Raw genomic sequence first — 21,621 nt, forward strand, 5'->3', positions numbered from 1 at the left:
TTGAAAAAATCATCTGGTATAGTACTCTTCCAGTTAAACCAGTATTATCTTCTTGGAACAGATGTTATTTTGCAAAATTATATTTTATTGAATTTTTTTATTGTGTACCCCCAGATGACCTTAACATGTACCTTTAAGCGTTATATTTAATGCTCAGGAGCTTTAGGTTTATCTAATGACTGCCCTCATGAGATTGATGAGGAATTGTCTAGAATTCAAAAATTTTGAAAAGCTTGCCAACCTTCTATATTACTTTTCATGTTTTATGTTTGCTTTCCAGTGTGTTCTTGGAGCCTGCACTGTTAGTCTTACATGTAATTCCCATGAATTTAAGTGGTTTAGGATTCAGCTACACCTTTACATCAAATAGTCTCTAATAGAACTTGTGGAATATTTTCTTGTCTCTGCTCCAGGCTAAATGACTGAATAGTTTTGATGGGCATCTCTTATTTATGGAATTCACTTCTGTTCATAGAACCACAGAATCGTTAGGGTTGGAAAAGACTTCTCAGATCATCAAGTCCTATTGTCAACCACACCCCCATATTCACCATTAAATCATGTCTTCGGGTGTCATATCCACATGTTTTTCTGGGGATAAGACATTGGAGCACCATAAGAACACCATTTAAAAACACCAGTGTGTTTTTAAATAATCTCTGGAATATTGCTCGTGGTAATATTTCTTAGTTTCATGGGTGTTGTGTTTTACTGCAGGTACTTGATCAGCAAAGAGCAAGGTTAGAAAGACGAGGCAGAAACAAAGAGTTTGTTTGGGAATTTTTTATACATGCAATCTGAAAAATGTACTGTACTAAATAAATGAAATTATTACAATGTGCATTTTCTCCCCAGCTAATCTGTTGCAACACTTCTAGTGGAAGACCATCTTTATCACTTGTTCTTTTCTTTTTTTTTTTTTTTCCTGGGAATTAAATAGGAATAAATATCATGTTAAGCTTTAAGTCTAGTTTATAGCTTCTTAAGAATATTTTTTCTCCCTTGGTTTTAGTTGAAGCAACTTGTCATAATGGAGATGAAACAATGGAAACAATTGAGGCTGCTGAAGCACTTCTTAATATGGACTCCCCTGATCCTATGTTGGATGAAAAAAGAATGAGTAAGTTTTTTTATTAAATTCCAATCTGTATTTACCAGGTTTATTTGTGAAAGGAGGAGGGATTCAGTGCAGCATGGGTGCATGGAATTGGTAAGATTTTTTTTTTTATAATTTCTAGATAATTTCCAGCCTTTATGTACATAGTTCGGGTATCAGAAATCCAGTGTTGTATGCAATGAAGGATTTCATTGCCATGCCAGAGTTGAACAGGAAAGGAAAAAGTCAAAAATTACAGAGGGAAAGTGTGAATGAAGTTGGATGGATTAGATTGCAGGATTTTGTTTTTGTTGTTTATGTTGTCAGGATAAAAATATATACACTTACATTTACAGATTGCCTTAAATATGAATGTATGATCAACAGATTATTGTGCTTTTCGTGGGGTGGGTTCTGTCATTAAATTTTTCTATTTTAATAGTGCTTCTGGCTGTGTAAAATGTTGTTGGCACATATATTGAATTATAAACTATTATATTGAACTATAAACTTCTCTCACTTGAAAGACTTAAGTGTCATAGTTTGAATTTTTGGTCTAAAGCCAGCTTTTTAAAATCCTCATGGCTGTGTGAAAATACTCCTTTTGTCCCTTCCCCTTAAGCAACTATGTTTGGTGCAACTGAAGAGGAAGAAATGGTGCCTCCTATCACACACGTGTCAGTCACACTTGATGGGATCCCTGAGGTGGTGGAAGTTCACCAAGCTCCAGACTCTTATGCTGAATCACCAGAGACTCCAGAATTTGAACAACCAAAGAAGAAGAAAGGTAAGATCCTACTGGAGAACAGCAGTGTGGAGCAGGAAGGTGGTGGGTGGCATGGTTGCTTCCTTGTGGGTGTCTGGAACCATTCTGGGTGTCAGGCCAAAATAACTGGGTGAGCTCAGCCAGAAATGCAGGGAAAACATTTTCTTCCTGCATAGTATGAGCACATGTACAGGTGCTTAGACTAATGATGTGTTGCAGAGGTAGGAACGATAGCTTATCATACTGGAATCTCCACTTGTTCCTATTTATAGTTTCTTCTTCAGAGCAGAATTGCAATACAAGCCATAGAGCTTTTGCTGCTGTGAATCTGAAAGTACTTTCATTAGCTCTTTCATTGCTTCAACTGAAGATACTTGATCAGTTCAGCATATGGGATGAGAATGGGGAGGGATTTTTAGCTTTTCTTAAATATTATTGAATTGTAAATTATTATTAATAGCTGCATGCTATAGTAAGCGTTAATCCCATTTGTAGCAGATTACATTTACATAGTGTGGTGATGTTCCACTGCATTCAGTGCTGTGCCAGAGTAATGAAGTGGTGTTAGCCAGATATTCTGCTCCTGTTTTCCTGCCCTGCTTCAGCATAGACTTCATTAGAGGCTCTGAAGCTGGTGTCTGCAGGAAAAGAGAGTCATGCAGTACCTATAGATTTAAAGTGCTCTTGCAACTAATTAATAGAAAAAGAAAAATAAGCAAAGGGAGATTATGTTTCTGGAACTAATCCTAGGGTTCACTCTAGAGCATGAGTACTTTAACAGGTTCCCCTGTTTAATATCCTTCCAGAATACGGCTTCTGCTACCCAGCCATACTCCTGTGGAATAGGAGTGCATTTTTGCTGCTACTTTTGCTGTTAATTCCAAATGTTGGGAATTGTTATGTGTGGGAGAGACCATATTGGCCTGTGAAGATCTTGAGGAAGCCTCCTGAGCCCTGTGTGTGTGACAAGGTCTCATAGGGATGGGTGTGGGTCAGGAAGTCTCTGATTCCCCTAAGAAAGCTGAACTGAAACTGCTGTGGAGGAGAGCTTTACCAGCAGCTGCCCTGAAAGTGCTGCTGGGGAAGCTACTGTGGCTGTGTGCACTACTGTGAGATAACCAACTGTAAGAGGATTTTAAATTGGGGGGGGATTTTGTTTGTTCTCTTCCCTTCTTCTTTTTTAATGTTGACTGCTGTGTAGGTCAAAACAAGGAGCTGCTGTCTGCCAGACATTTAACCTCTTTGGTTTGATGCTTTCATACTCTTTCGTGTTGTGCTTCTGCTTACTCCCACTCCTTCCTCCTCCCTAGCTGTAGGTTAGAAAACCAGTTGCTTCACAGAAAATCTGTGTTTATTTTAGAGAAAAAAAAATGCTGGAAAAGATGCATCAGCTTAGTGTTTCATTAAGTACTAGTTTTCAGTGAACTTGAGGCTTCATAAAGTAGATGGTATGGTCTGAGTGATGCAGAAGTATTTAGTTCAAAATGTCTTGGGATTTCTAAGGCATAGTTGTACAAAGAGTTGCTGCAAAATGTTATTAAGTTTGTAGTGCACTTTAGGATAATGTGCAGTGTGTGGGTGGGATTCTTTTGGGGTTTTGTTTGTAGGGTATTTTTTTTTTAAGTACACTCTGTTTCCCTTCCTTTGGTCAGTTTTGAGGCATGGCAAAAGATGGTGATCATTTTGCCCTGTCCATATCACTCATGATTTTAGAGGGTTTTTATAGACTTCTTTTATAGACTTCTAGCATATAAGCGCCATTAGCTAAAGTGAGAGGGATTCACAGTGCAGAGCGTTGCCAGCTAACTCGGCCAGAATAGCGCTGCCTTGTAGAGCTCCTCCAAGACAATGTTCACCAGAAGCAATGTGGTGGTTTCACTTCCTTTCCTTTTGGCCTTATTGCTGCAGCACGAGAGCTGTATCCATCCCATCTGCTCAACTCCAAATCCATGTTCAGCATGATGTTTGTACTCGCGAATGTCTGAGCACTGAACTGATCAGCTATGGATGAGAAAGACAGGAAAAACAAAGGGATGTCAGACAAAGAAACTTGGAAATTTGCTATATTAATACCTTCAGTTCTGTCTTTGCTGTGGAGGATATCTGGCAGCAGGTGGACACATAAGTTATAATCATCATATTTTAGATATATGTAATTAATTTTGTTTGTACATACATAATTTTTTTAACAAAACTCATTGAAAATAGTGCAAGAAAATTGATTTTACATTTTCTGGCGTGGTATAAAATATTTAATCACGATAAACATTTCACTGCCTAATGTCACATTAAGTTGAAGCATGAATTTCTAAACTGAAATGTTTTACAGCCATGGAAATAGGAAAGTGAAAATACCAATTGTAAATACAATTAACTATCCAAAATTATGGTAGGCCCACATAAGGATTAGCTTTTGCACACTTTTTATCCTTCCTCTTTGTAAAATTCTTTCCTAAAAAGGAATTTACTCTGAAAAACAGCAAATTCATGCTCTATTGAAGCAAAGGAGGAAGCGTGCTAGTGCTTAATGCGCTTTTAAAAAATATCTTCTTTTAAACGAAGGAAGCATATCTGATGTGTCTCTGTTAACTGTTTTTTGATGGTATCAGTCAGTGCCTGGAGATAATAGCTCACAGTGTAGTCTAAAACTATCCAAATAAAGTATCTCTAGCCCAGATATACAGCAGTAACAGCAACACATTTCTGTAAACAAGTTACACATCCTTCACTGGTCTCTGATTTTGGATAGGCTTCTTACAGAGTCCTGAAGTGGTCTAGGCTGAAGAAAGAGAGCCTAGAATTGCTCTTGCAGCCGCATTCATGTGTAGTAGCCTAGGTTATCTCTAATCAGAGTGCATAAATTATATGGGATCAGTACTTAAGTTTCCTGAAGCTGAGTAGAGTAGTTCAGTCCTGACCTAATTGAGCTCTCATCCATTTCATTTCCTTTTAAGAACTGAACTCATTTAGACATAATGTCTAAATTAGTGACATCAAAATAACACTCCCTACTCCTTAATGGCTACATTTACACCTGTTCAAGAGGGGAAATGAGACAACAGAGTCTTCCCACAGCTCTAATGGGGAAAGCACTTAGCCAAAGTTACCCTGAGGGACTTCTTGTGAGTTAGAAGCTCATCCATGTGAGTGACTTGTCTAGGACGTTTTAGGTAAAACAGACATTTCTGCAACCTGCAGTGGTGAGTGGAGAGAAGCTGCTAAAAATACACTCCAGTAGTTCTTTATCCTTTCATATCATGATATCTGAAATAAACAATGTTCTATGTTTTCTTCCTTCCTACCGTCTTTCAAATCAAGGATGACATTACTGGCCAAAACAGTGGGTGTCATTTGTGTCTCATTCTCAGTCATGAATCCTGTCTGGACGAAAGCAAGAAAATTAGAGGATTCCAGGTTTAGTTTATTCATGATAGCTCTCTCAACTAGCTATCCCATGCCCCTCCTTCCCCATGCACTGTCAAAAAAACCCCAAGGTACAAAGATGGACTTTGCAAGACTGCTAATGTCAAAAAATAAGTGCTTACGCTAAAGTTCCTTATTATTTCTCTGTAGATACTGGAAGTTTAAGATGAAGGAAATAGTGCAGGCTGGCACTGAGCTAGTTTTGGGGTGTTTTTTCAGAGTTAGTGAAAAACCCTCTCTCACTGTGCAGCAGAGCTGTTTCCTTACTAAAACAGCCCCTCAAAACAAAACCAAAACTGGAGTGTGTGGGACCGCACACACCTTTTGGTCTTGCCTCTTTAGAACATCAACTCTTTTGAAATGCAATAAATAGAGAAAAAAACTTCCTTTAGATTTTTAACTATGGCAGTATTCTATCTGAACTAGAAATATGTTTCTCTGAGTCTTGTGTATGCTTAGTCTATTCTACCTCGCAAAAGATTATAGGTAATAATATAGGTAATGTCAATGTAGTAATGTGTCACTGTAAAACCTGGTAAGATAAATTCTTATTTCATAAGAAAGTTCTAAAGGCTTCTGATTAATTACATCACCTGTAAAAGCTGCCATTTTAGGGAATGAGAACTAATAAAACAATAGGTTCAAGGTTTTGTATTGAAAAATATTTCAGCATTACTTAGCTTTTTTGTTCCCTTCTGTGTCAGTAATTGATTTCTCAACATTTTTGAATGAATCCTCTTCATTTTTGTAATCAATTTTAAGTAACTTCTTCCTTTTAGTCTTTCTCACCAGAGAGCCACCATGGTTATGAGTTTAAAAAATGGTATTTTTTCAGAGCCTGTTACTGGTTATTCTGAACTTCGTAAAAAGTGACTTCCCTTTACCTGTAGCCACTGTAAAAAAGGTGTAAAAGACAATAGTACTGAAAAAAATGTTTGTTTCAGGTGGCAGCATAATTTGCTGCTGACAGTGTACACTTGCAATAGATTAAACAAAGAGACAAGCTTGTTTTGTCCCTAACTTCCATTTTAGCAATGAGTGAATATGATAATGCTCTCTATTTTATCTAACTTTTCCTGTTTAAGCCCTTTCACATAGTTAATAGCTTATTTTTCTCGTCTTGTCTGTTTCAAGTGCTCTTAAGAGTACCTAAATAGCCAAAGAAATTTCCAATGTACATGGACTTCAGGAAAGTACATAGTGTAATCTTTTTTTAGAAGTATAGTAAGAGCACAGGAGGTCCATCCTGCCATAGAAAAAGAAATTCAGCACAGAACTAAGTTCCCAACTTACTAGAAATGAAATCTTTTTTGAATTGGAGAAACAAATCTGTTCCCTTTTTAGGTCTTTTTCTTCTTTCTTTTTTTTTTCTTTTTTTTTTCTTTTTTTTCTCTCTTAAGCTGCAGTTGACTTACTGGTGATTTATTTCAGGGAAGAAACCAAAACCGTCTCGTTCTGAGTCCCCTACTACAACTCCAAACATATCTGTGAAAAAGAAAAACAAAGATGGAAAGGGTAAGTCAAAATAGTTGTCACCAAAATTTTTAGGAGAACATTGTTTTTGAGTAATCTCTAAAAAGAGAAAATTCACCAGTTCACTTGTGATGTAAACACAGGTCTTATGCTCAGGGGTGGGTAACATCTCAAGGCAAGGAAAATATGATTACATGAGTTTTCTTGCTGGAATACTCAGTTCTTTGGGAGAATAATGTGTTTGTCACTTTAGTTGCAAGGGTTCTTGGAAATTCTTCAACATCCCTGCAGAGTTTGCTGTGTTTTGAATGAAGTCTTGGGGAGTGCTTTGCATTATATTAATGCTTCTTAGGCTGTGGTTATTTTGGCAGATGATCTTTGAAAATGTGTTCCATCTGTATGTGTCTAATTCTGCATGAGGCTAACCAAGACTGCCAGTTGGCAGCAGGAAGTACCAAGTCCTGAATTTTGAAAAAAGTTATAGCACAACTTGAACACTTGGGGGTTTGATACTTTCATTCCTTCTGTGTTTAAAAGGTAGAAATAAAAATAAATGCTGCATAACTGATACAATAAATCATTTGCTCAGCCTGAACTGTTCAGTAGTGCCTGTGAGTTTTGTCAACAACGGGGTTGCTTTGCTGTGGGGTCCAGCACTGCACCCGTGCCCAGGCTTGTGTTTGAAGGGAAGGCTGATTCCCAGCCCCAGTGAGCTGTGCTGCACTCAGTGGGAGCTGGAAATGAGCCTCTCCTGTGTCACAAGTGCCTGCTGGTACAGCTGGGCAAAGATGTGCTTGCATGCATGCAGTACTTGCCAGGGCAGCAGCCTAGCCACTCCTGGACACTGCTGGCAAAAGAATGTCACTCTCTTGAGGTCAGAAAAATCTCTACTCTGACAAATCTGTAATGTCGGGGATTTTTTTTCTTTTGAAAAGGCATTTTCTGCAAAATCTGGAAGAAAAACCTGTTGGCAATCAATAAATATTTTGCATGTTAATGCCATCAATTTAAAATATGCATTGTTGCTTTTTTTTAACTTAAAACCTGATTTTTACATAAAAACCAAAGGAGTATCAGTTGAACATCCAAGTGGTGATCAAATGAAATTTTAAAAAATACGGAAGCAGCTAGCCACAAAATTAAAAGGTGGAAGAGTCTAATAGTTCTGTCAATGTTAGCAAGGATACTCCATAATTCACATTTGTCCATTGTTACAAAATTGTTAATTCTGAAGGGAATAAAATGGAGCATGTTGCCTGAAACCACTGCTTGTTATGCAAACCATTTGTTTTGCATTTTTAGGAACACAGAATTGAAGTAAAAAACATAGTAATATGACCATCCTTGGCAGGGAAGCAGCTAGAAAATCACAAGAGCTGCATGTCTGTTACCTAGGGGGAACTTGTATGCTAAAATTGCAAGCTCACCATACAACTACATGATATGATGCATAGAGAAAACTGATTTTTTCCACATATTTCTTTTTCTGCTGTGACTCAGAGGAGGTTAAATATTCTGCCTGTAAGTAAAGCAAACCTTGTTTTTTGCAGCCAGTCCTCTCCACAGTGATTTTTAGTGGCTAAGCAGAGACAAATTTTCAGGTTGTTTTGATGCAGTTGAGCATTTTTATTCTAGACTACAATAAAAGCACCCTGGATTAGGTGGTAAATAGCTGGGAATGCTCTCGCTCTTGTCTGACATTGTGTCTTGCCTAAGCAGTCTGTCTTTGCCTTTGGGGTATCTGAGGGCCAGCAGGCTGGTTTATGTAAGATGGGAGACATTTGTTGCAAAGGCAGTGTTTTTTCTCTAGGAATGCTCATTTTTCAAGCTTCAACCTGCCGAAGGAGATGCTAACATTTTTGTATTGGCAGTGCTGATGACTTTGATGAATATTTGCTAAATATAGTTTATATTATAGTATTATAGGAATTTCAGTTTTTAAGAGATCTCTTATTGGAAAAAAGTTCAGACTGATGGTCATTAAAGTTGAAAAAATCTGCTGGGCTAAATTGAAGCTATGAAAAGAGATCCTGTCACCTTCTGATCTGCTGGGCATAATTTTTGTGAAACTTTAGCAGATGCTATCCTTGCTGGTTTTGCACAGCTACTTGTGGGAGGTGATACAAGAGGTTTTTTTCTTGCTTTTTCAGACTGAGAACTAAGAAGCTTACGTGCAGCTTCAGATTCCCAAAAGAACATCAAACACTAGAAGCCTTAAAAAAAAAGCAGGAAAAAGGTTCTCATTAGTCTTTTGAGTTTAGACTCCTTAAATGTGGTTTTGGAAAAAAAATGCAAATTTTGTGCTACTTTTAAGTATTTACAATCTGTGATTTTAATACTCTTTATTTATATGTGGTAAACACTGAACAGATGTGACGGATTTCCATATAGAAGTGTTTGTCCCTGCTTATTTGTAAGATGAAATTTGAATGTTGTCTACCAGCAAGCACAAGCACTCACTGGATTAAAAAAATTATCTTTTTCTGTACTTTGCTGTTACAGGTTTGCCTACCTCAGCACCTATCAGTGATTGCCCCATATAAATCTCATTGTTAAAGGCAAGGATTTTGTTTAGCCTTTTAAAGGATTATAACGCTCACCTTGATTCAGCAAAGCATTTAAGCAACAGCTTAATTTCCAGCATTTTTAGGGGATAGAACTGAACATGTTCCTTTTCAAGGTAAAGCAATAGTGACTGCTTCTGTAACTGGATTAGGCAGGAAGGAAATGAGCACATTGGTGACAAATGCTGTCTGAGGTTGGTGGTTCAGAGTGGCTGGGGTATTTGGACACGACACCTAGATTATGATAATTCACAAGATTATGATAACTTCCCTTCGCATGCCCTTCCATCACTATTTCCTAGTCTTGATGATACATTATAATGTATTTTGTAAAGATATGAGCTTCTTAATTTTAAGATTATTTGCCTCATTAATAAAATATGGCCAAGTAACTTATTTTTTGGTTGGTTGTTTGGTTTTTTGTTGCTTCATTTCTGAAATTCTTTTATTCTAGGAAATACAATTTATCTCTGGGAGTTCTTACTAGCACTGCTCCAGGACAAAGCTACGTGTCCTAAATATATCAAATGGACTCAAAGAGAGAAGGGCATTTTCAAACTGGTAGATTCCAAAGCTGTGTCCAGGTTGTGGGGAAAACACAAAAACAAACCTGACATGAATTATGAAACAATGGGTAGAGCTCTCAGGTATGTACATTTGTAATAGTAGACTGTTTTAGTTGCCTTTATGTTTGCGTGCATTAAATGCCTCATCTAATTTGAATAACAGAAAATTCTAGTATTCTATTAGTTTGGGAAATGAAAATGTCTTTTTCAGCAAAATAAATTAGCTAACTAAAAGTAACCCTCTCTAACCTCAATTCCAAGTCAGTCACCTTCAGTTTCAGCATAGATATTTTTCAGTACTGCTGCTGAATCTTCACAGTCAGACACAAAGTGAGAAGATTTCAAGTGGGCCAAACCTTTTACATAAAATTTTAATCTCTTTAAAAAAAAAATTTGCCAACATTCATGTGTATTCATTAAATTATTTCTACTTGTTGCACATGATTCCACCTCCAATGGAAAATCAGTTTTAGAATTCAGTTCTGGTTTCACTTCTGAACTTGTGTGTACAGACAGTTATAAAGCATAGAATTGTATGTCACTGCCTGTCTGGCTGGGAGTTTTCTCATACATAAAAAACTGTGCAAAATAAGTAGACAACCTTCAGTCTTGTCAGCTGATTGATAATTGTCCAACTGAGCTGTATGCATTTCTTTTCATTTCCCCTCACCTTGGTGTGTGTAATTTCAAGTTGTCCTACTAATTTGTAAATATAACAGAAATAGTGCCCTCCTGTCCTGTTCCCTTCACTTCGTTGTGGCTAAAATATCTGCCTATGCTCACTGGTGAATAAACATACAAATTCAGATAACTGACAGAACTGTAGAAGTAAAAAGGAGAATTGGAAATTTCATGGACCTTTTTACAAAGCATGAGTTGATAGCAGATCTTCCAAGTCATGGAGTTCTTTTTCTCCTCAGAGTTATCTAAGTTTGAAGTTAAAGGTGGCATGAAATACCAATAAAAGAAGTTGTTTGAGGAAAAAAGTATACTATTAAATTGGCCACTTTTTATAATAATGAAACTAGACACAGAAGTTTTTTAACTTGCTGATGCTGTGTTTATTTTCTGGGAGTTTTGTTGCTTTGTTTTGTTTTTGGCAAAAAAACCTTTATAATTTGATGTGTGTGCACTTTAAACAGATACTATTACCAAAGAGGAATCCTTGCTAAAGTAGAAGGTCAGCGCCTGGTATATCAATTTAAAGACATGCCAAAAGATCTCATCTATATTGATGATGAAGATGCAAGCCCTAGCACTGAATCGTCAGATTCAACTCTGCTCTCACCTGCTGTGGCAAACAGAAACCAATCAAGCAGAACTAGAGCCTCTGCAAACGCAGGAACAAAGGGAGGATCAACCTCAGTGGTAAAAACAGGAAACTCAAAGCCTGCTAAGGTGAAGGAGCAAGTAGAAGTTGTACAGCAGCAGACACCTGGCTTGACTTCAGAAGTTTTGAGGACAATGCAATCTCCACAGCCAGTACATCCCACTCAGCTTTTTCGGACAGTTCATGTAATGCAGCCATTGCAGCCCCTCACAGAAGGACAAGCAGCTGTAACCAGTAATGTTCCAGATGAATCGTTAAATTCCTCAGTTCAGAATATAAGGTAAGAGAATGTACAAAAACTAAATATTTGAATAACAATAAATTCGCTGGATGATGCCTAGATAGACTTGATTTTTTGTTTTGCTTCCAAGAAATGCTAGTCTTCCAGTTTGGTTGAAGTGAAATTATGTCTTTGTGGCTCGTCTTAGGAATTTAGAGTTACTTCAGTATAATATGACAGGTACACACATAACTGTATTGCCTATGGTGGAGGGAAGCTCATCTTTTCCACAGTGTTAGGCCTGATGCATATAATTTAGAAAGGAGAAATATACAACTTCTCTTTAAAATTGGCATTGTCAGTTCAATCCCACAGCAGAAGCATGATACCTTCAAAATTATTTTCCTTCTTGCTTCTTAATTTTTCTTCATAAGAATTTTTGTCATCTTTTGCATCTTTTGTATTGCCCCAGTTACAAGGAAAAGCTCTGTATTACCTGCTGTAGCATTTTGTTGCTGTTACAAGAACAAGTTCTCTGATTGTAGGAAACAATTAAGAGAATAATCCTTTGGGAGCTGTGCATCTGCAGACATTTGGAAGACAGTTATGCTTCCATGCTTAATTTGTGAGTCAGCTGGCTAACACTACACGGCACTTAAGCATCATGACTCTTGCACCTACCCCTCAGTAGCAGGATTTACTTGTAAAAATGAACAAGGGCAACATAGTAAAAGGAAAGCAATACAGACATAACTGAGTCTATACCGAACAATATAAGTCAGCAGAACAATAATACTAAACATGAATAGGGGGAAAGCTCAGCAATGTGCAGAGTTAAATAGCTCTAGGCTAGACCTACACCAGATTATGGATCACAAACAATATTTGTAGTATAGAGGGTATAAGGAATGTTAACAACAAACAAAAGTATCTGTAAGACTTAAGGCAGGCAAGAAGTCCAGCATAACATTTGGAAAACTACTCAGTGACATTATGACATCCAATTATTGCATTATAATATTTCCCAGTCACACTTTGGGTAATAAGCTAAGGGAAAAAATAGTAGAGATGATACATGTGTGAAGTTCAAATGAAACAGAAACTGTAAATCCTTAGAGTTCTGTATTACGTTGGTTCACATGCATTGTTTTTAACCAGAACATTATTCCATGAACTCTCTAACTGTACTTAGCCAGCATGACAAAATGAAGGAGTTAAAAAAGAAGCATCAAAAATTTCAGAATAGTACAGAAGTACTGCTGATTAAGAAAGTTTATAGTAAAGGGTCTGAGCAGTTAGAGTGAAAATAAAAAATACAATCCAGACTTTTTTTTATGCTTTTAACCAGGTTGGGACAAGCTGCAAAATAGGTGCTGATGAGTCCTGTGCAATAGACACTGCCCATTCCAGACTCTCAAAATACAATTTATGACAGATATATTTCTGCTCAGCTTCAAAGGGCAAGCTTCAAATAGTTAGTTGAGGTAGAATGACACGCTGAACATTTTTCAGAGCATATGTTTTACATCTTGTTTTATAATAAGGCTGAAACCAACATTTGTTCAGACAGCTGTAAATCCTAGGCTGATGAATGTGTTTGTACACATTCTGAGTTGCTGCAGCATGGCTTCTAAAAAGGTTGTAATGAACGGTCTGCATGATTTGAAAATGTACAGCAGGTATGATTGCCATTGTAGACTAAGAATTGACAAACCTTCTGATGTATGCACACACTTTGTGGGGGTGTGGTTCAAGTCACTTTATAGTGTGGGAAGCATGAGGACAAATAGCAGCTTTGGTTGCCAGTTGTTGCACAGTGGCTGGGGCATGTAAATAGTCAAGATCATTTGGGCAAAACAGCAACCAGGATCTGGTAATGATCCTCAAAAGGTTTTCTGATGCATACTGGTTAATGGTTGGGCTCTGCCTTGAAGCATGAACATCTTGAACCCATATAATTTGTCTTACGCAATTTAGTTCCTAAAGTTTTACTCATGTAAATGTTCACCCTTCTTCTTCATGGAAATAAATGTTTTTCCCTCTGCAGCAATTTGCTTCTGTTCTGAGAAGAAAAAAATAATAGAGAAAATATTGAGCATTAAAACAATTGATGTCTTAACACTTAACCATAGCCTTCAGAGAATGTTTGAACGTGTATCTTCTCTGCTAAGGGACTTGGTGAAAGAATCATATTTGAAGATTGTTGTGAAGTGCTTGTGTCGTCATCCCTCACCTGCATGAGGCAGCACTGCCTGATATAGACCACTGTCAAAACATCACTGGGAGTGTTGCAGCCCAAGGTCCAAGTTCCCCAAGGCCTCTTGGCATTTCTCAAAGGAATGGCCATGTCGATGTAAATCTGTGGTTGACTCTTCACGAGACAGGCAGTGACTTCATTTTTTAGCTGCACAAAGCTTGTATCTTACTCTGAAGTGGAAAGGTATTGGCTTTTGGATGGCTTTTGATGTGCTTTTTGGACAAGTTTTGGTGCTGCTCTATGAAAGAGAGACAAGGAGAATTGTTACTTACAAAGGATAAAAGTCTCTTCTTCAGCCCCAGTGCTTAAACAGAAATGCTGTGATGTGCTAACTGAGGCTTGGGAAACAGGGCAGGAGCAGGGTCAGGTCAAGCAAACTGGGTTTTGCTGACTGAGGAAAACATCTAGTATCCCCAGTGGGAATATTTGGAATTGTAAACACACTGCTGTTCTGCAGGTCTAACTGTTCTGGCTCAGTGTCTGCAGGCACAGTTACTGAAGTCTCCAGTCGTGCAACTGGGAGCCGAGTTTGGCACCACATCTTTCCAGTGAGAAGACAAAACCAAAAATGCCTCTCTAGATGAGCATTTTATTGCTTACTTTTTCCAGCGTGCCAGCTTTTATGAGTAAGAAAAGGTTTCTTTAAATTTGGTGCTTGTAAAATTATTCTGTTTAAACCAGAATAACTGACAGAGGTTAACCAGAATACCTGGATTATTGGAGTAATTGTGTTTGGCCTTGGAATTAGGAGGCACTGGCCTGGGATTCAGCTCTGTGTACATTGGCTCATTCTGAGCATAAAAGGACATCCTTTCTATTGCTGCAGAAAGTGCACCGTCTCCTGTTGGGCTGGTGACTTACCTTGCCTAGGGCATCCTACAGGGCTGAGAGGTGCCTGTGTTTGGACAAGTATATTTCTCCCTTAAATGATGAGGACTGCAGATAAAGAGAGATGCATTTTCATTTACCTTTAATCCAGAGTGGTAGTGATTTAAGGTGGAGTGAAAAGATATTCTTATGTTGCTTGCAGTTCAGAGAATATCATATAGGGAGTAATTTTTACTTATATGTCTATCTCTGTTATTGGCTGTACAGAACATGGCTGTGAACCTTCTAGCTAGCAGCTCTATATACCAAGAAACTTGCAATTAACTGACTTCTGACAGACCATGTATGTTTTGCACACTTCAGGTTTTAATCTGTTTCTATCAAAATTCAGCTTACTGTTTCTTTTCTATGCTTGCAAGTTGTCATTGTGATAACTTGGATAGAGCATGTTAGAAGACCAGAATCCTGACTCAGTTCTGTAGCTGGGGGAAAGCTAATACAGGCCACAGAGGACCAATGGCATATGCTCTCCATGCTCGCTTTGAATGAGAGAACCTCAACATGATGAATCAGCCACAGTTTTCACCTTTATCTTTTTGCAACCTTCAAAGTAGAAAATTACTTCTGAAGGTGACCCAAGCATGGATTGCAGTGGCAGGATCCTGATTCAAGAGGAGGAGGAAGTAGCTGAATGTGAATCATGTTTTTTCAGGGCATGAGTATTCTGTGTAAGAACAGTGATGAAGCCAAGAATTCCTGAGGGAGGTACTGGTCAGAAATAGGCTGATGTGGTCTCAGTGAGCTTCTACAAGAAACTGTGATTTAGTTTACAAAAGGGTGTGTTTCTCAGAACACATTTCCAATATAGACAACTTCTATCACAGCAAAGACTTTGGTTATAACCAAACATTTTGATTTTCCTATAGCTGAAGAAGACCTTTTCTGAAGCCCAGTTCTGATTTAATTTCTGTGATATGCAAGAAGGCATCGGCTTATTGACAGAAAGGACTACAGTGTCATCTAATCAGATTAGTTTTGTTTGTGCACAATAAGAAGGTATCCATAGGACCTCTCATTCTTTGGCACTGCTGAAAGAGGTGGAGGTTCTACAGGTCTGTTAGTAGCAAAGTTCCTGAGTTTTAATTCAGGTCACTGTGCAGTTTTGAAAAATTCTGGAAAGAAGACTGTTAGACTTTGTGGTTCAGTAAAAAGGACACCTTGAGAGTTGAGTCCTCTGCCTCTGTCCCTTCTTGCCTCTCTCTGTATATGTCATAATATTGCTTTGTTTCGTGTTATTACTGTGCTGTGAAATACTTGGTTTACCTTGGCTTGCAGCTTCAATATTTTTTATATCTTCTCTATATAATAGATTTCACATAAATTACCATAAATAAACTTGTTTTTCTTGCCTGTCACTATTTACCTTTGATGAACTAATAAGATACTGCACGATTCTAGGCCATTAACAGTAAAAAATGTCCCAAGAAATAGATGATAATTTTCTGCCAAGCTAAAATGATTTCAGGATTTTTGTCATTCATTTCTCAGTTGTAATCAGATTGTTTTATGGCAGCATTTCCTTTCCATCACTGTTGCTCAATGTTCTTGTTCTTTTTGAAACCTCAGCAGCAACTTTTAAAATAATCACCCAAAAGATTTGTACCTTAGAGAAGAAAGGCTTTTAGCAAAATGCCAGTGAAATTCAGAAACATAGCAAACTACACATTTAAAAACACCTAAAATAGTGTAGCCCAGTGTTAATAAATCACCTTAATTGTTGTGTACTTTTTTTTGTAAAACGGACAAAACTATTAACCAAGCTGTATCTTTCCCAATTGTATTTAAGTAAAATTGTTTAGGCAGATAGATTTTTTTTTTTTTTTTTTTTTTTTTTTAGTTAGTAATCAAGTTTAACAATTAAAGCAAATGTCTTGCTTGGCCACCATGACCATAAATAAATATGTATGGTGTGCTTGTACAGATAGCTGCTGCATGCTTCCCTTGTAGCAAGTGCACACTGTGTGTAGGCATATATGTGTATGTGCAGGTCGATATAGGCGTGTATCATATTTGTATCCTGGCGAAGACAAAGCAATTGGAGTTAACCTCAGGCACGGGACTGCCTTTCAAGAGAAATAAAATGGCTTAAGATTAATATGTAGATACAAATTGGAGTGTGCTGAGACAAATGGTCTGGTTTCATGTCTCAGAGCTGTTGCCCCTAGTGGTTTGCAGATACCTTCATTGATTAGATGCAGTTCACACATTTTGAGTTTATCCTTCAAAGCCACTTGGTAGCTAGTAGCTTTTATTTTTACAAAACAACTACAGAACAAGGAAGTAGCTTCAAGGTAATACTTGGAAGGCATACTAACACAGGCTAGCAGCTTCAGTCCCTGCTTTCAAAATTGCAGCTATTGAGTTGTTCTTAATCCTTCAAACACAGCTAAGTTTCTTCACGGATTAACGTACTGGTTTTGTATCTATTCTGATACTTTTGATGCTTTTCTAATGGCAAGTGTCAGTTATCTCCCCTTCATAGCTGTTCCACTTGTATTGCTTGTCTCTGTAGCCTTTCTTGGGTTGAGCTGTACCTATCTGACATTTTGATTTTATTACGAGTTTATTTAACTGTAGGTAGTTTTCTTTTTTTTTTTTATTTGTAGAAGAACCTAGTGGATGCCCTCATCCTGTTGCTACTTCTGATATAACAGTAGTGACTTTTCTGTCAAGGTCCCAGAGGAATTGCTGAGGGGGAAAAAAAAAGTACTACTGATAACCCTTAGGAGACTTGGTATGAGCCTTAGTACTGTCATTCTGAGCCTTGCACTTTAGGCTTGGTTGTTGGTATTTGCTGTGCCAGCATCAAGTTCTCCAGAAGTTTGAAAGAAAGAGGCAATCACTCTAGTTGGTGGTTCACCTTCAACCAGACCCATTTCCATTAACTTCTTCCTTAGGATTTCTTCAGTTGTGTGAAAAAGGAGCTCAAGATTGATTCTGGTGTCAGTCACGTCAAATTTTGTGTCATGGTTATGATGGCCGTTGTGATGAGACCTGCCTGACAGTCTCCTTGGCAAGGATTTGGATTTGGTTTGCTGTAGCAGCATTGCTGGGTATTGCAACTGTCTTTCTTGGGAGGAAGAGAAAGCTACATATGGAAATTTTGTTTCTTTTATTACCAAGCCATAGGAGAGCTGGATGAAAGATTGCTTGTAACAAGGACTGGCAGCTGGAGGATGCTCAGGGAAGCACCCTGGTACTTTAAACCTGATACCAGCAGGGTTGCTGAGATTGCTCTTGCTGGAGCAGTCTTTGGAGCTCAGCTAGAGGCCTTTCCCAGAGGACTGCACTCAGTGGGATACAAGAAATCCTCTATATATTCCTGTACTTGTCTCTGCTGCTGCACTAAGAAAGGGGGAATGCAGCTCCCTGTGTGCTTGGACTATGGCCAGCAGCAGCATCTGCATCCACATTGTCCCATAGCTTCAGCACCACATAAGTCTTGCTTTGCTAAGCTTTTTGTTGCAACTGTGGTAGCCAGAGTATGGTTTTAAATTGAAGTTTTGAATATGCTGAATTGGATTGGACTGGTCAGTGGCTAAATGCTGACATGTAGACTTGCACAGAGCTGTGAAAAATAAACCCTATATGGGTAGAAGGACTGTAGAACAGAGGACATTCCATGGCTGATGTATGGCAGGCAACCCTTACAGCATATCTGAGGTCCAGTCTTCAGAAAGAAGAGCAGGCAATAATGTGCATGGATGTGAAAGTATGAATGTTGACAGTAAATTGCTTTCCATCTAAAATTATTTCAGCAGGGGTAGAAACAAGCTAGGAGATGGAGATAGTAATTTTTTTTTTATTTTTGAGAAAACACAAGGGAGAACTTAAGACTAAAAAGGGGGAGGAGGGCAGGCAGGACTAAACATTGAAGAGAAGCAGGAAGATTGGAGAGAACTCTGCATGACAAACATAAGGAAAGAAAGATTGCCAGAGACAGCATGGCACAGTGGCATGGAACAAGCTGTGGCAGGATCTCAAAGCAGTTACCCTTCCTCTCTCCCTCCCCTAGTAACCATTTATGTTTTCCAGGGGTTTTGTTTTGTTTTAATTTGTGTGTCTGGATTGTATTTCCATGTTTAAGTCACCACTGTGCACTGCAGTGGCTGTGTACTCCAGCAATACAGCTCTTAATCCTCTAATGTTGTCCTCACAGCTCTGCATCTATTGACAGTAATGTGGTACCCACGTCTGTTAGCCTGCAACTGATGGAATCACGCCTAACTTAAAATGATGTTCTGGAAGCAGGTTCTGATCAGTTGTTTTACCAGAAGGTGTGTGTGAGCCTAGCAAACAGAGAACTCTGTACTGGGAGTGTGGCAAGCTTGTGCCCCAATACTGCTACCGTGTGGATACTTTTGAATATAGTTAAATGTATATGCGGATGTCAGGACAATCAAGGCCTGACTTGCGAATTATTTAGACTTGTGATTTATTAATTACTTGGTGTAATTTTTGAAACTGATGGCAGATGTCTAGAGGGTCGTGCTTTTGATGTTGGTCAGTGCTTGAGATGGAGGTCTTGGATGTGATTCCCAAGTTTCCTCATGAACCACTGAATGTCTCAAAGGCAGGCTCTTCAGTTTGGTGATGGCAATATTATTCATGCAGGGTACCTTTACTTTGGGAACCATTTTGCTGAATTCAGAGGTCCAGTCCAGTTCTTGCTTTATTAGGAGAGATTCTGCTACCTCTCTTGGAAATGTTGGGTAAATTAAATGTTTATGAGGCCAAATGTTTTTTCTGTAGTGAATCTATAATTATTTTTTCAAAATTCAGCATGGAAGTGTTCTGACCCAGTAATCTTCTCTAATCTTAGCAGGACTTTACAGACTCCAACCCAGGTTCCAGTGGTTGTTTCTCCTGGAAATCAGCAGCTGCATACTGTAACACTCCAGACAGTGCCTCTTACTACAGTAATAGCCAGCACAGATCCAGCCTCAGTAACAGCAGCACAGAAATTCATTTTACAAGCCATTCCTACTTCCCAGCCCATGACGGTTCTCAAAGAAAACATCATGCTACAGTCTCAGAAGCCAGTCTCGCCTCCTTCCTCGATTGTGCTGAGCCCAGCACAAGTTCAGCAGGTGCTCACCAGCAGCGTGCAGACAATTTGCAATGGAACAGTCAACGTGGCTTCATCTCCATCTTTCAGTACCACCACGCCCGTGGTGACGTTCTCGCCCAGCAGCTCACAGGTGGTGTCTCAGCCATCTGGCACGGTGATCACTTCAGTCATTAAAGCACCAGACACGAAGCAGGTTGACCTAGAAGAAGAGGAAAAGGAGGAGAGTGACAAAGTAGAAGATGCTGAGCAGTCAGAGCAGAGATTCCAGCAGCAACCATTTGTGATGTTAGTGTCCAGTTCGAATAATTTCCCATCTAATGTGCAAGTGAAGCAAGAAAATGAGCCATTGGAGTCCAATTTGTATTGATAATTAAATAATTTTTAAAAAGACCCTGTGGATGATTATTTTCATAAATGTGATGGGACCTTTTCAGTTATGTATATATGATTTGATTCTGAAGCATGATGTTGCAAAGCTACTCAATTTCTGCAGTTAATTCTTAGAATTCATGCTTTAGGATGGATTTTGATTTTCTGTTAATTGCTAAATGTCATATAAATAAAATGATATATTACTCATTTTTCAAATACAGGCATGAAGGAACATGCTTTTTATGCTATAAAAACTTTCTCCTGAGGTTGTTGGCCAAAGTTTCAAACTTCTCTCTTATTTTGTTGTCAGTCTGTTGCCCATTTACATTGCAGTAATGTTATTTTAACCTTTTCTGTTTAATCTGTATGTGTATCACCTTTGGAAGCAGCACTTAATTTTAGTATGACAGTTTCATTCCATGTGTTTGAATTTTTATGATCGAGTATCTGTTTCATATCAGTGAATGACATCAGTTTTAGATTTTGATAACCAGGTATCCTCTTTTTTTTGCAGCACAAGCTCTTGTGTGTGCAAAATTGAATATACACTCCTACTGAGAGTACTCGAAACATATATTCCTGTAATGGACAATGCCATGTCTATATTTTATATGAAAACATCAGATATATTTAATTACAGAAGCTAACGGCATCACTACAGGTGCAAATGCTTCATGCCATTTTACGACTATGAAGCTTAACAATCTTGCTTTTTACTTCAGATTATTTTGTAAGGGGGGAGGGAAATTAAAAATACACAATTTATGCAGGTTTTTGGATATTAATACTGCTAAGAGTTCTTGGTTTTGATTGTAAATACTGTATATTCAATGTTGCAGGGAAGTTTTTTCAGCTAATTTTCCATACAAATTTTTGATAGATGCAAATAAGATCATTAAGATTGTTATGTTTAGAGGTCTAATGTTATATGTATTCATATTACTGAGTGACTTTGTATTTAAAGACAAATTTTTAAATGATGGAGCCCGTTGAACCTTGGGTCCTTCTTTTGTATTTTTAATTGGTTTATTATGAAAATAAATCAAATGGAAACATATTTTTCTTTATTTACTCCGAAATGTTTTTTATTATTATAATATTTTGACAATCATCATAAATGACTAAAATACAGTGAGAAACAGGACAACGTGATTAGTTGGTGTGGGTCTGTGGTGGAACATGAGCAGTTCACAAATCACTTCTGGACAGATTTGAGTGCAGTCGGTGTGCTTTTGGTATCCTTTGAAACAGCAGTAATGTATATTTTTGTAACTGAACTGAAGGTTGAGCTAAATCCAGGAACTGGATTTCTTCTTTTCCATCACTTCCCAATACGTTACAGACAAACAAGACAAAATTTTGAGCATAATTCACAAAGGTTGTTGTGGCTTGTATGATACAACTGACAGCCCGAGCTATTAGGACTTGCATGTTGCAGTGTTTTAGCAGAGGGTAAGTTAATAATAAATATGATGCCTGGTATTATAATGCTATCAGTATAAAATGAAAGGGAATATGACTTTCTATGACTGAATTTATGTTGGAGTTTTATTCATTATTTGGTAAGGTTAAATATGACTTTTAGCACTAGTACT

General features: G+C 38.0%; 1 protein-coding gene across 9 annotated transcripts in view; it reads left to right on the forward strand.

The window, feature by feature from the left end:
• ELF1 (E74 like ETS transcription factor 1) overlaps nt 1–21,083 on the forward strand; it is an 85,922-nt gene extending 64,839 nt beyond the window's left edge. For 5 of the 9 annotated variants that reach the window (XM_014890709.2, XM_088159710.1, XM_088159711.1 and 2 more), the window contains exons 4-9: nt 1,013–1,120; nt 1,719–1,883; nt 6,717–6,800; nt 9,777–9,969; nt 11,031–11,498; nt 19,406–21,083. In XM_014890709.2, the coding sequence (XP_014746195.1) occupies nt 1,013–1,120; nt 1,719–1,883; nt 6,717–6,800; nt 9,777–9,969; nt 11,031–11,498; nt 19,406–20,021 (1,634 nt within the window). In that variant the 3' untranslated portion in view covers nt 20,022–21,083. The remainder of the gene's footprint in view (nt 1–1,012; nt 1,121–1,718; nt 1,884–6,716; nt 6,801–9,776; nt 9,970–11,030; nt 11,499–19,405) is intronic. The other 4 variants (XM_088159714.1, XM_088159715.1, XM_088159717.1 and 1 more) reach the window with 1 other exon arrangement.
• Nucleotides 21,084–21,621: the final 538 nt, after the last annotated feature.

The sequence above is a fragment of the Sturnus vulgaris genome, chromosome 2, assembly GCF_052056855.1.
Source record: "Sturnus vulgaris isolate bStuVul1 chromosome 2, bStuVul1.hap1, whole genome shotgun sequence".
Classification (NCBI taxonomy): Eukaryota; Metazoa; Chordata; class Aves; order Passeriformes; family Sturnidae; genus Sturnus; species Sturnus vulgaris.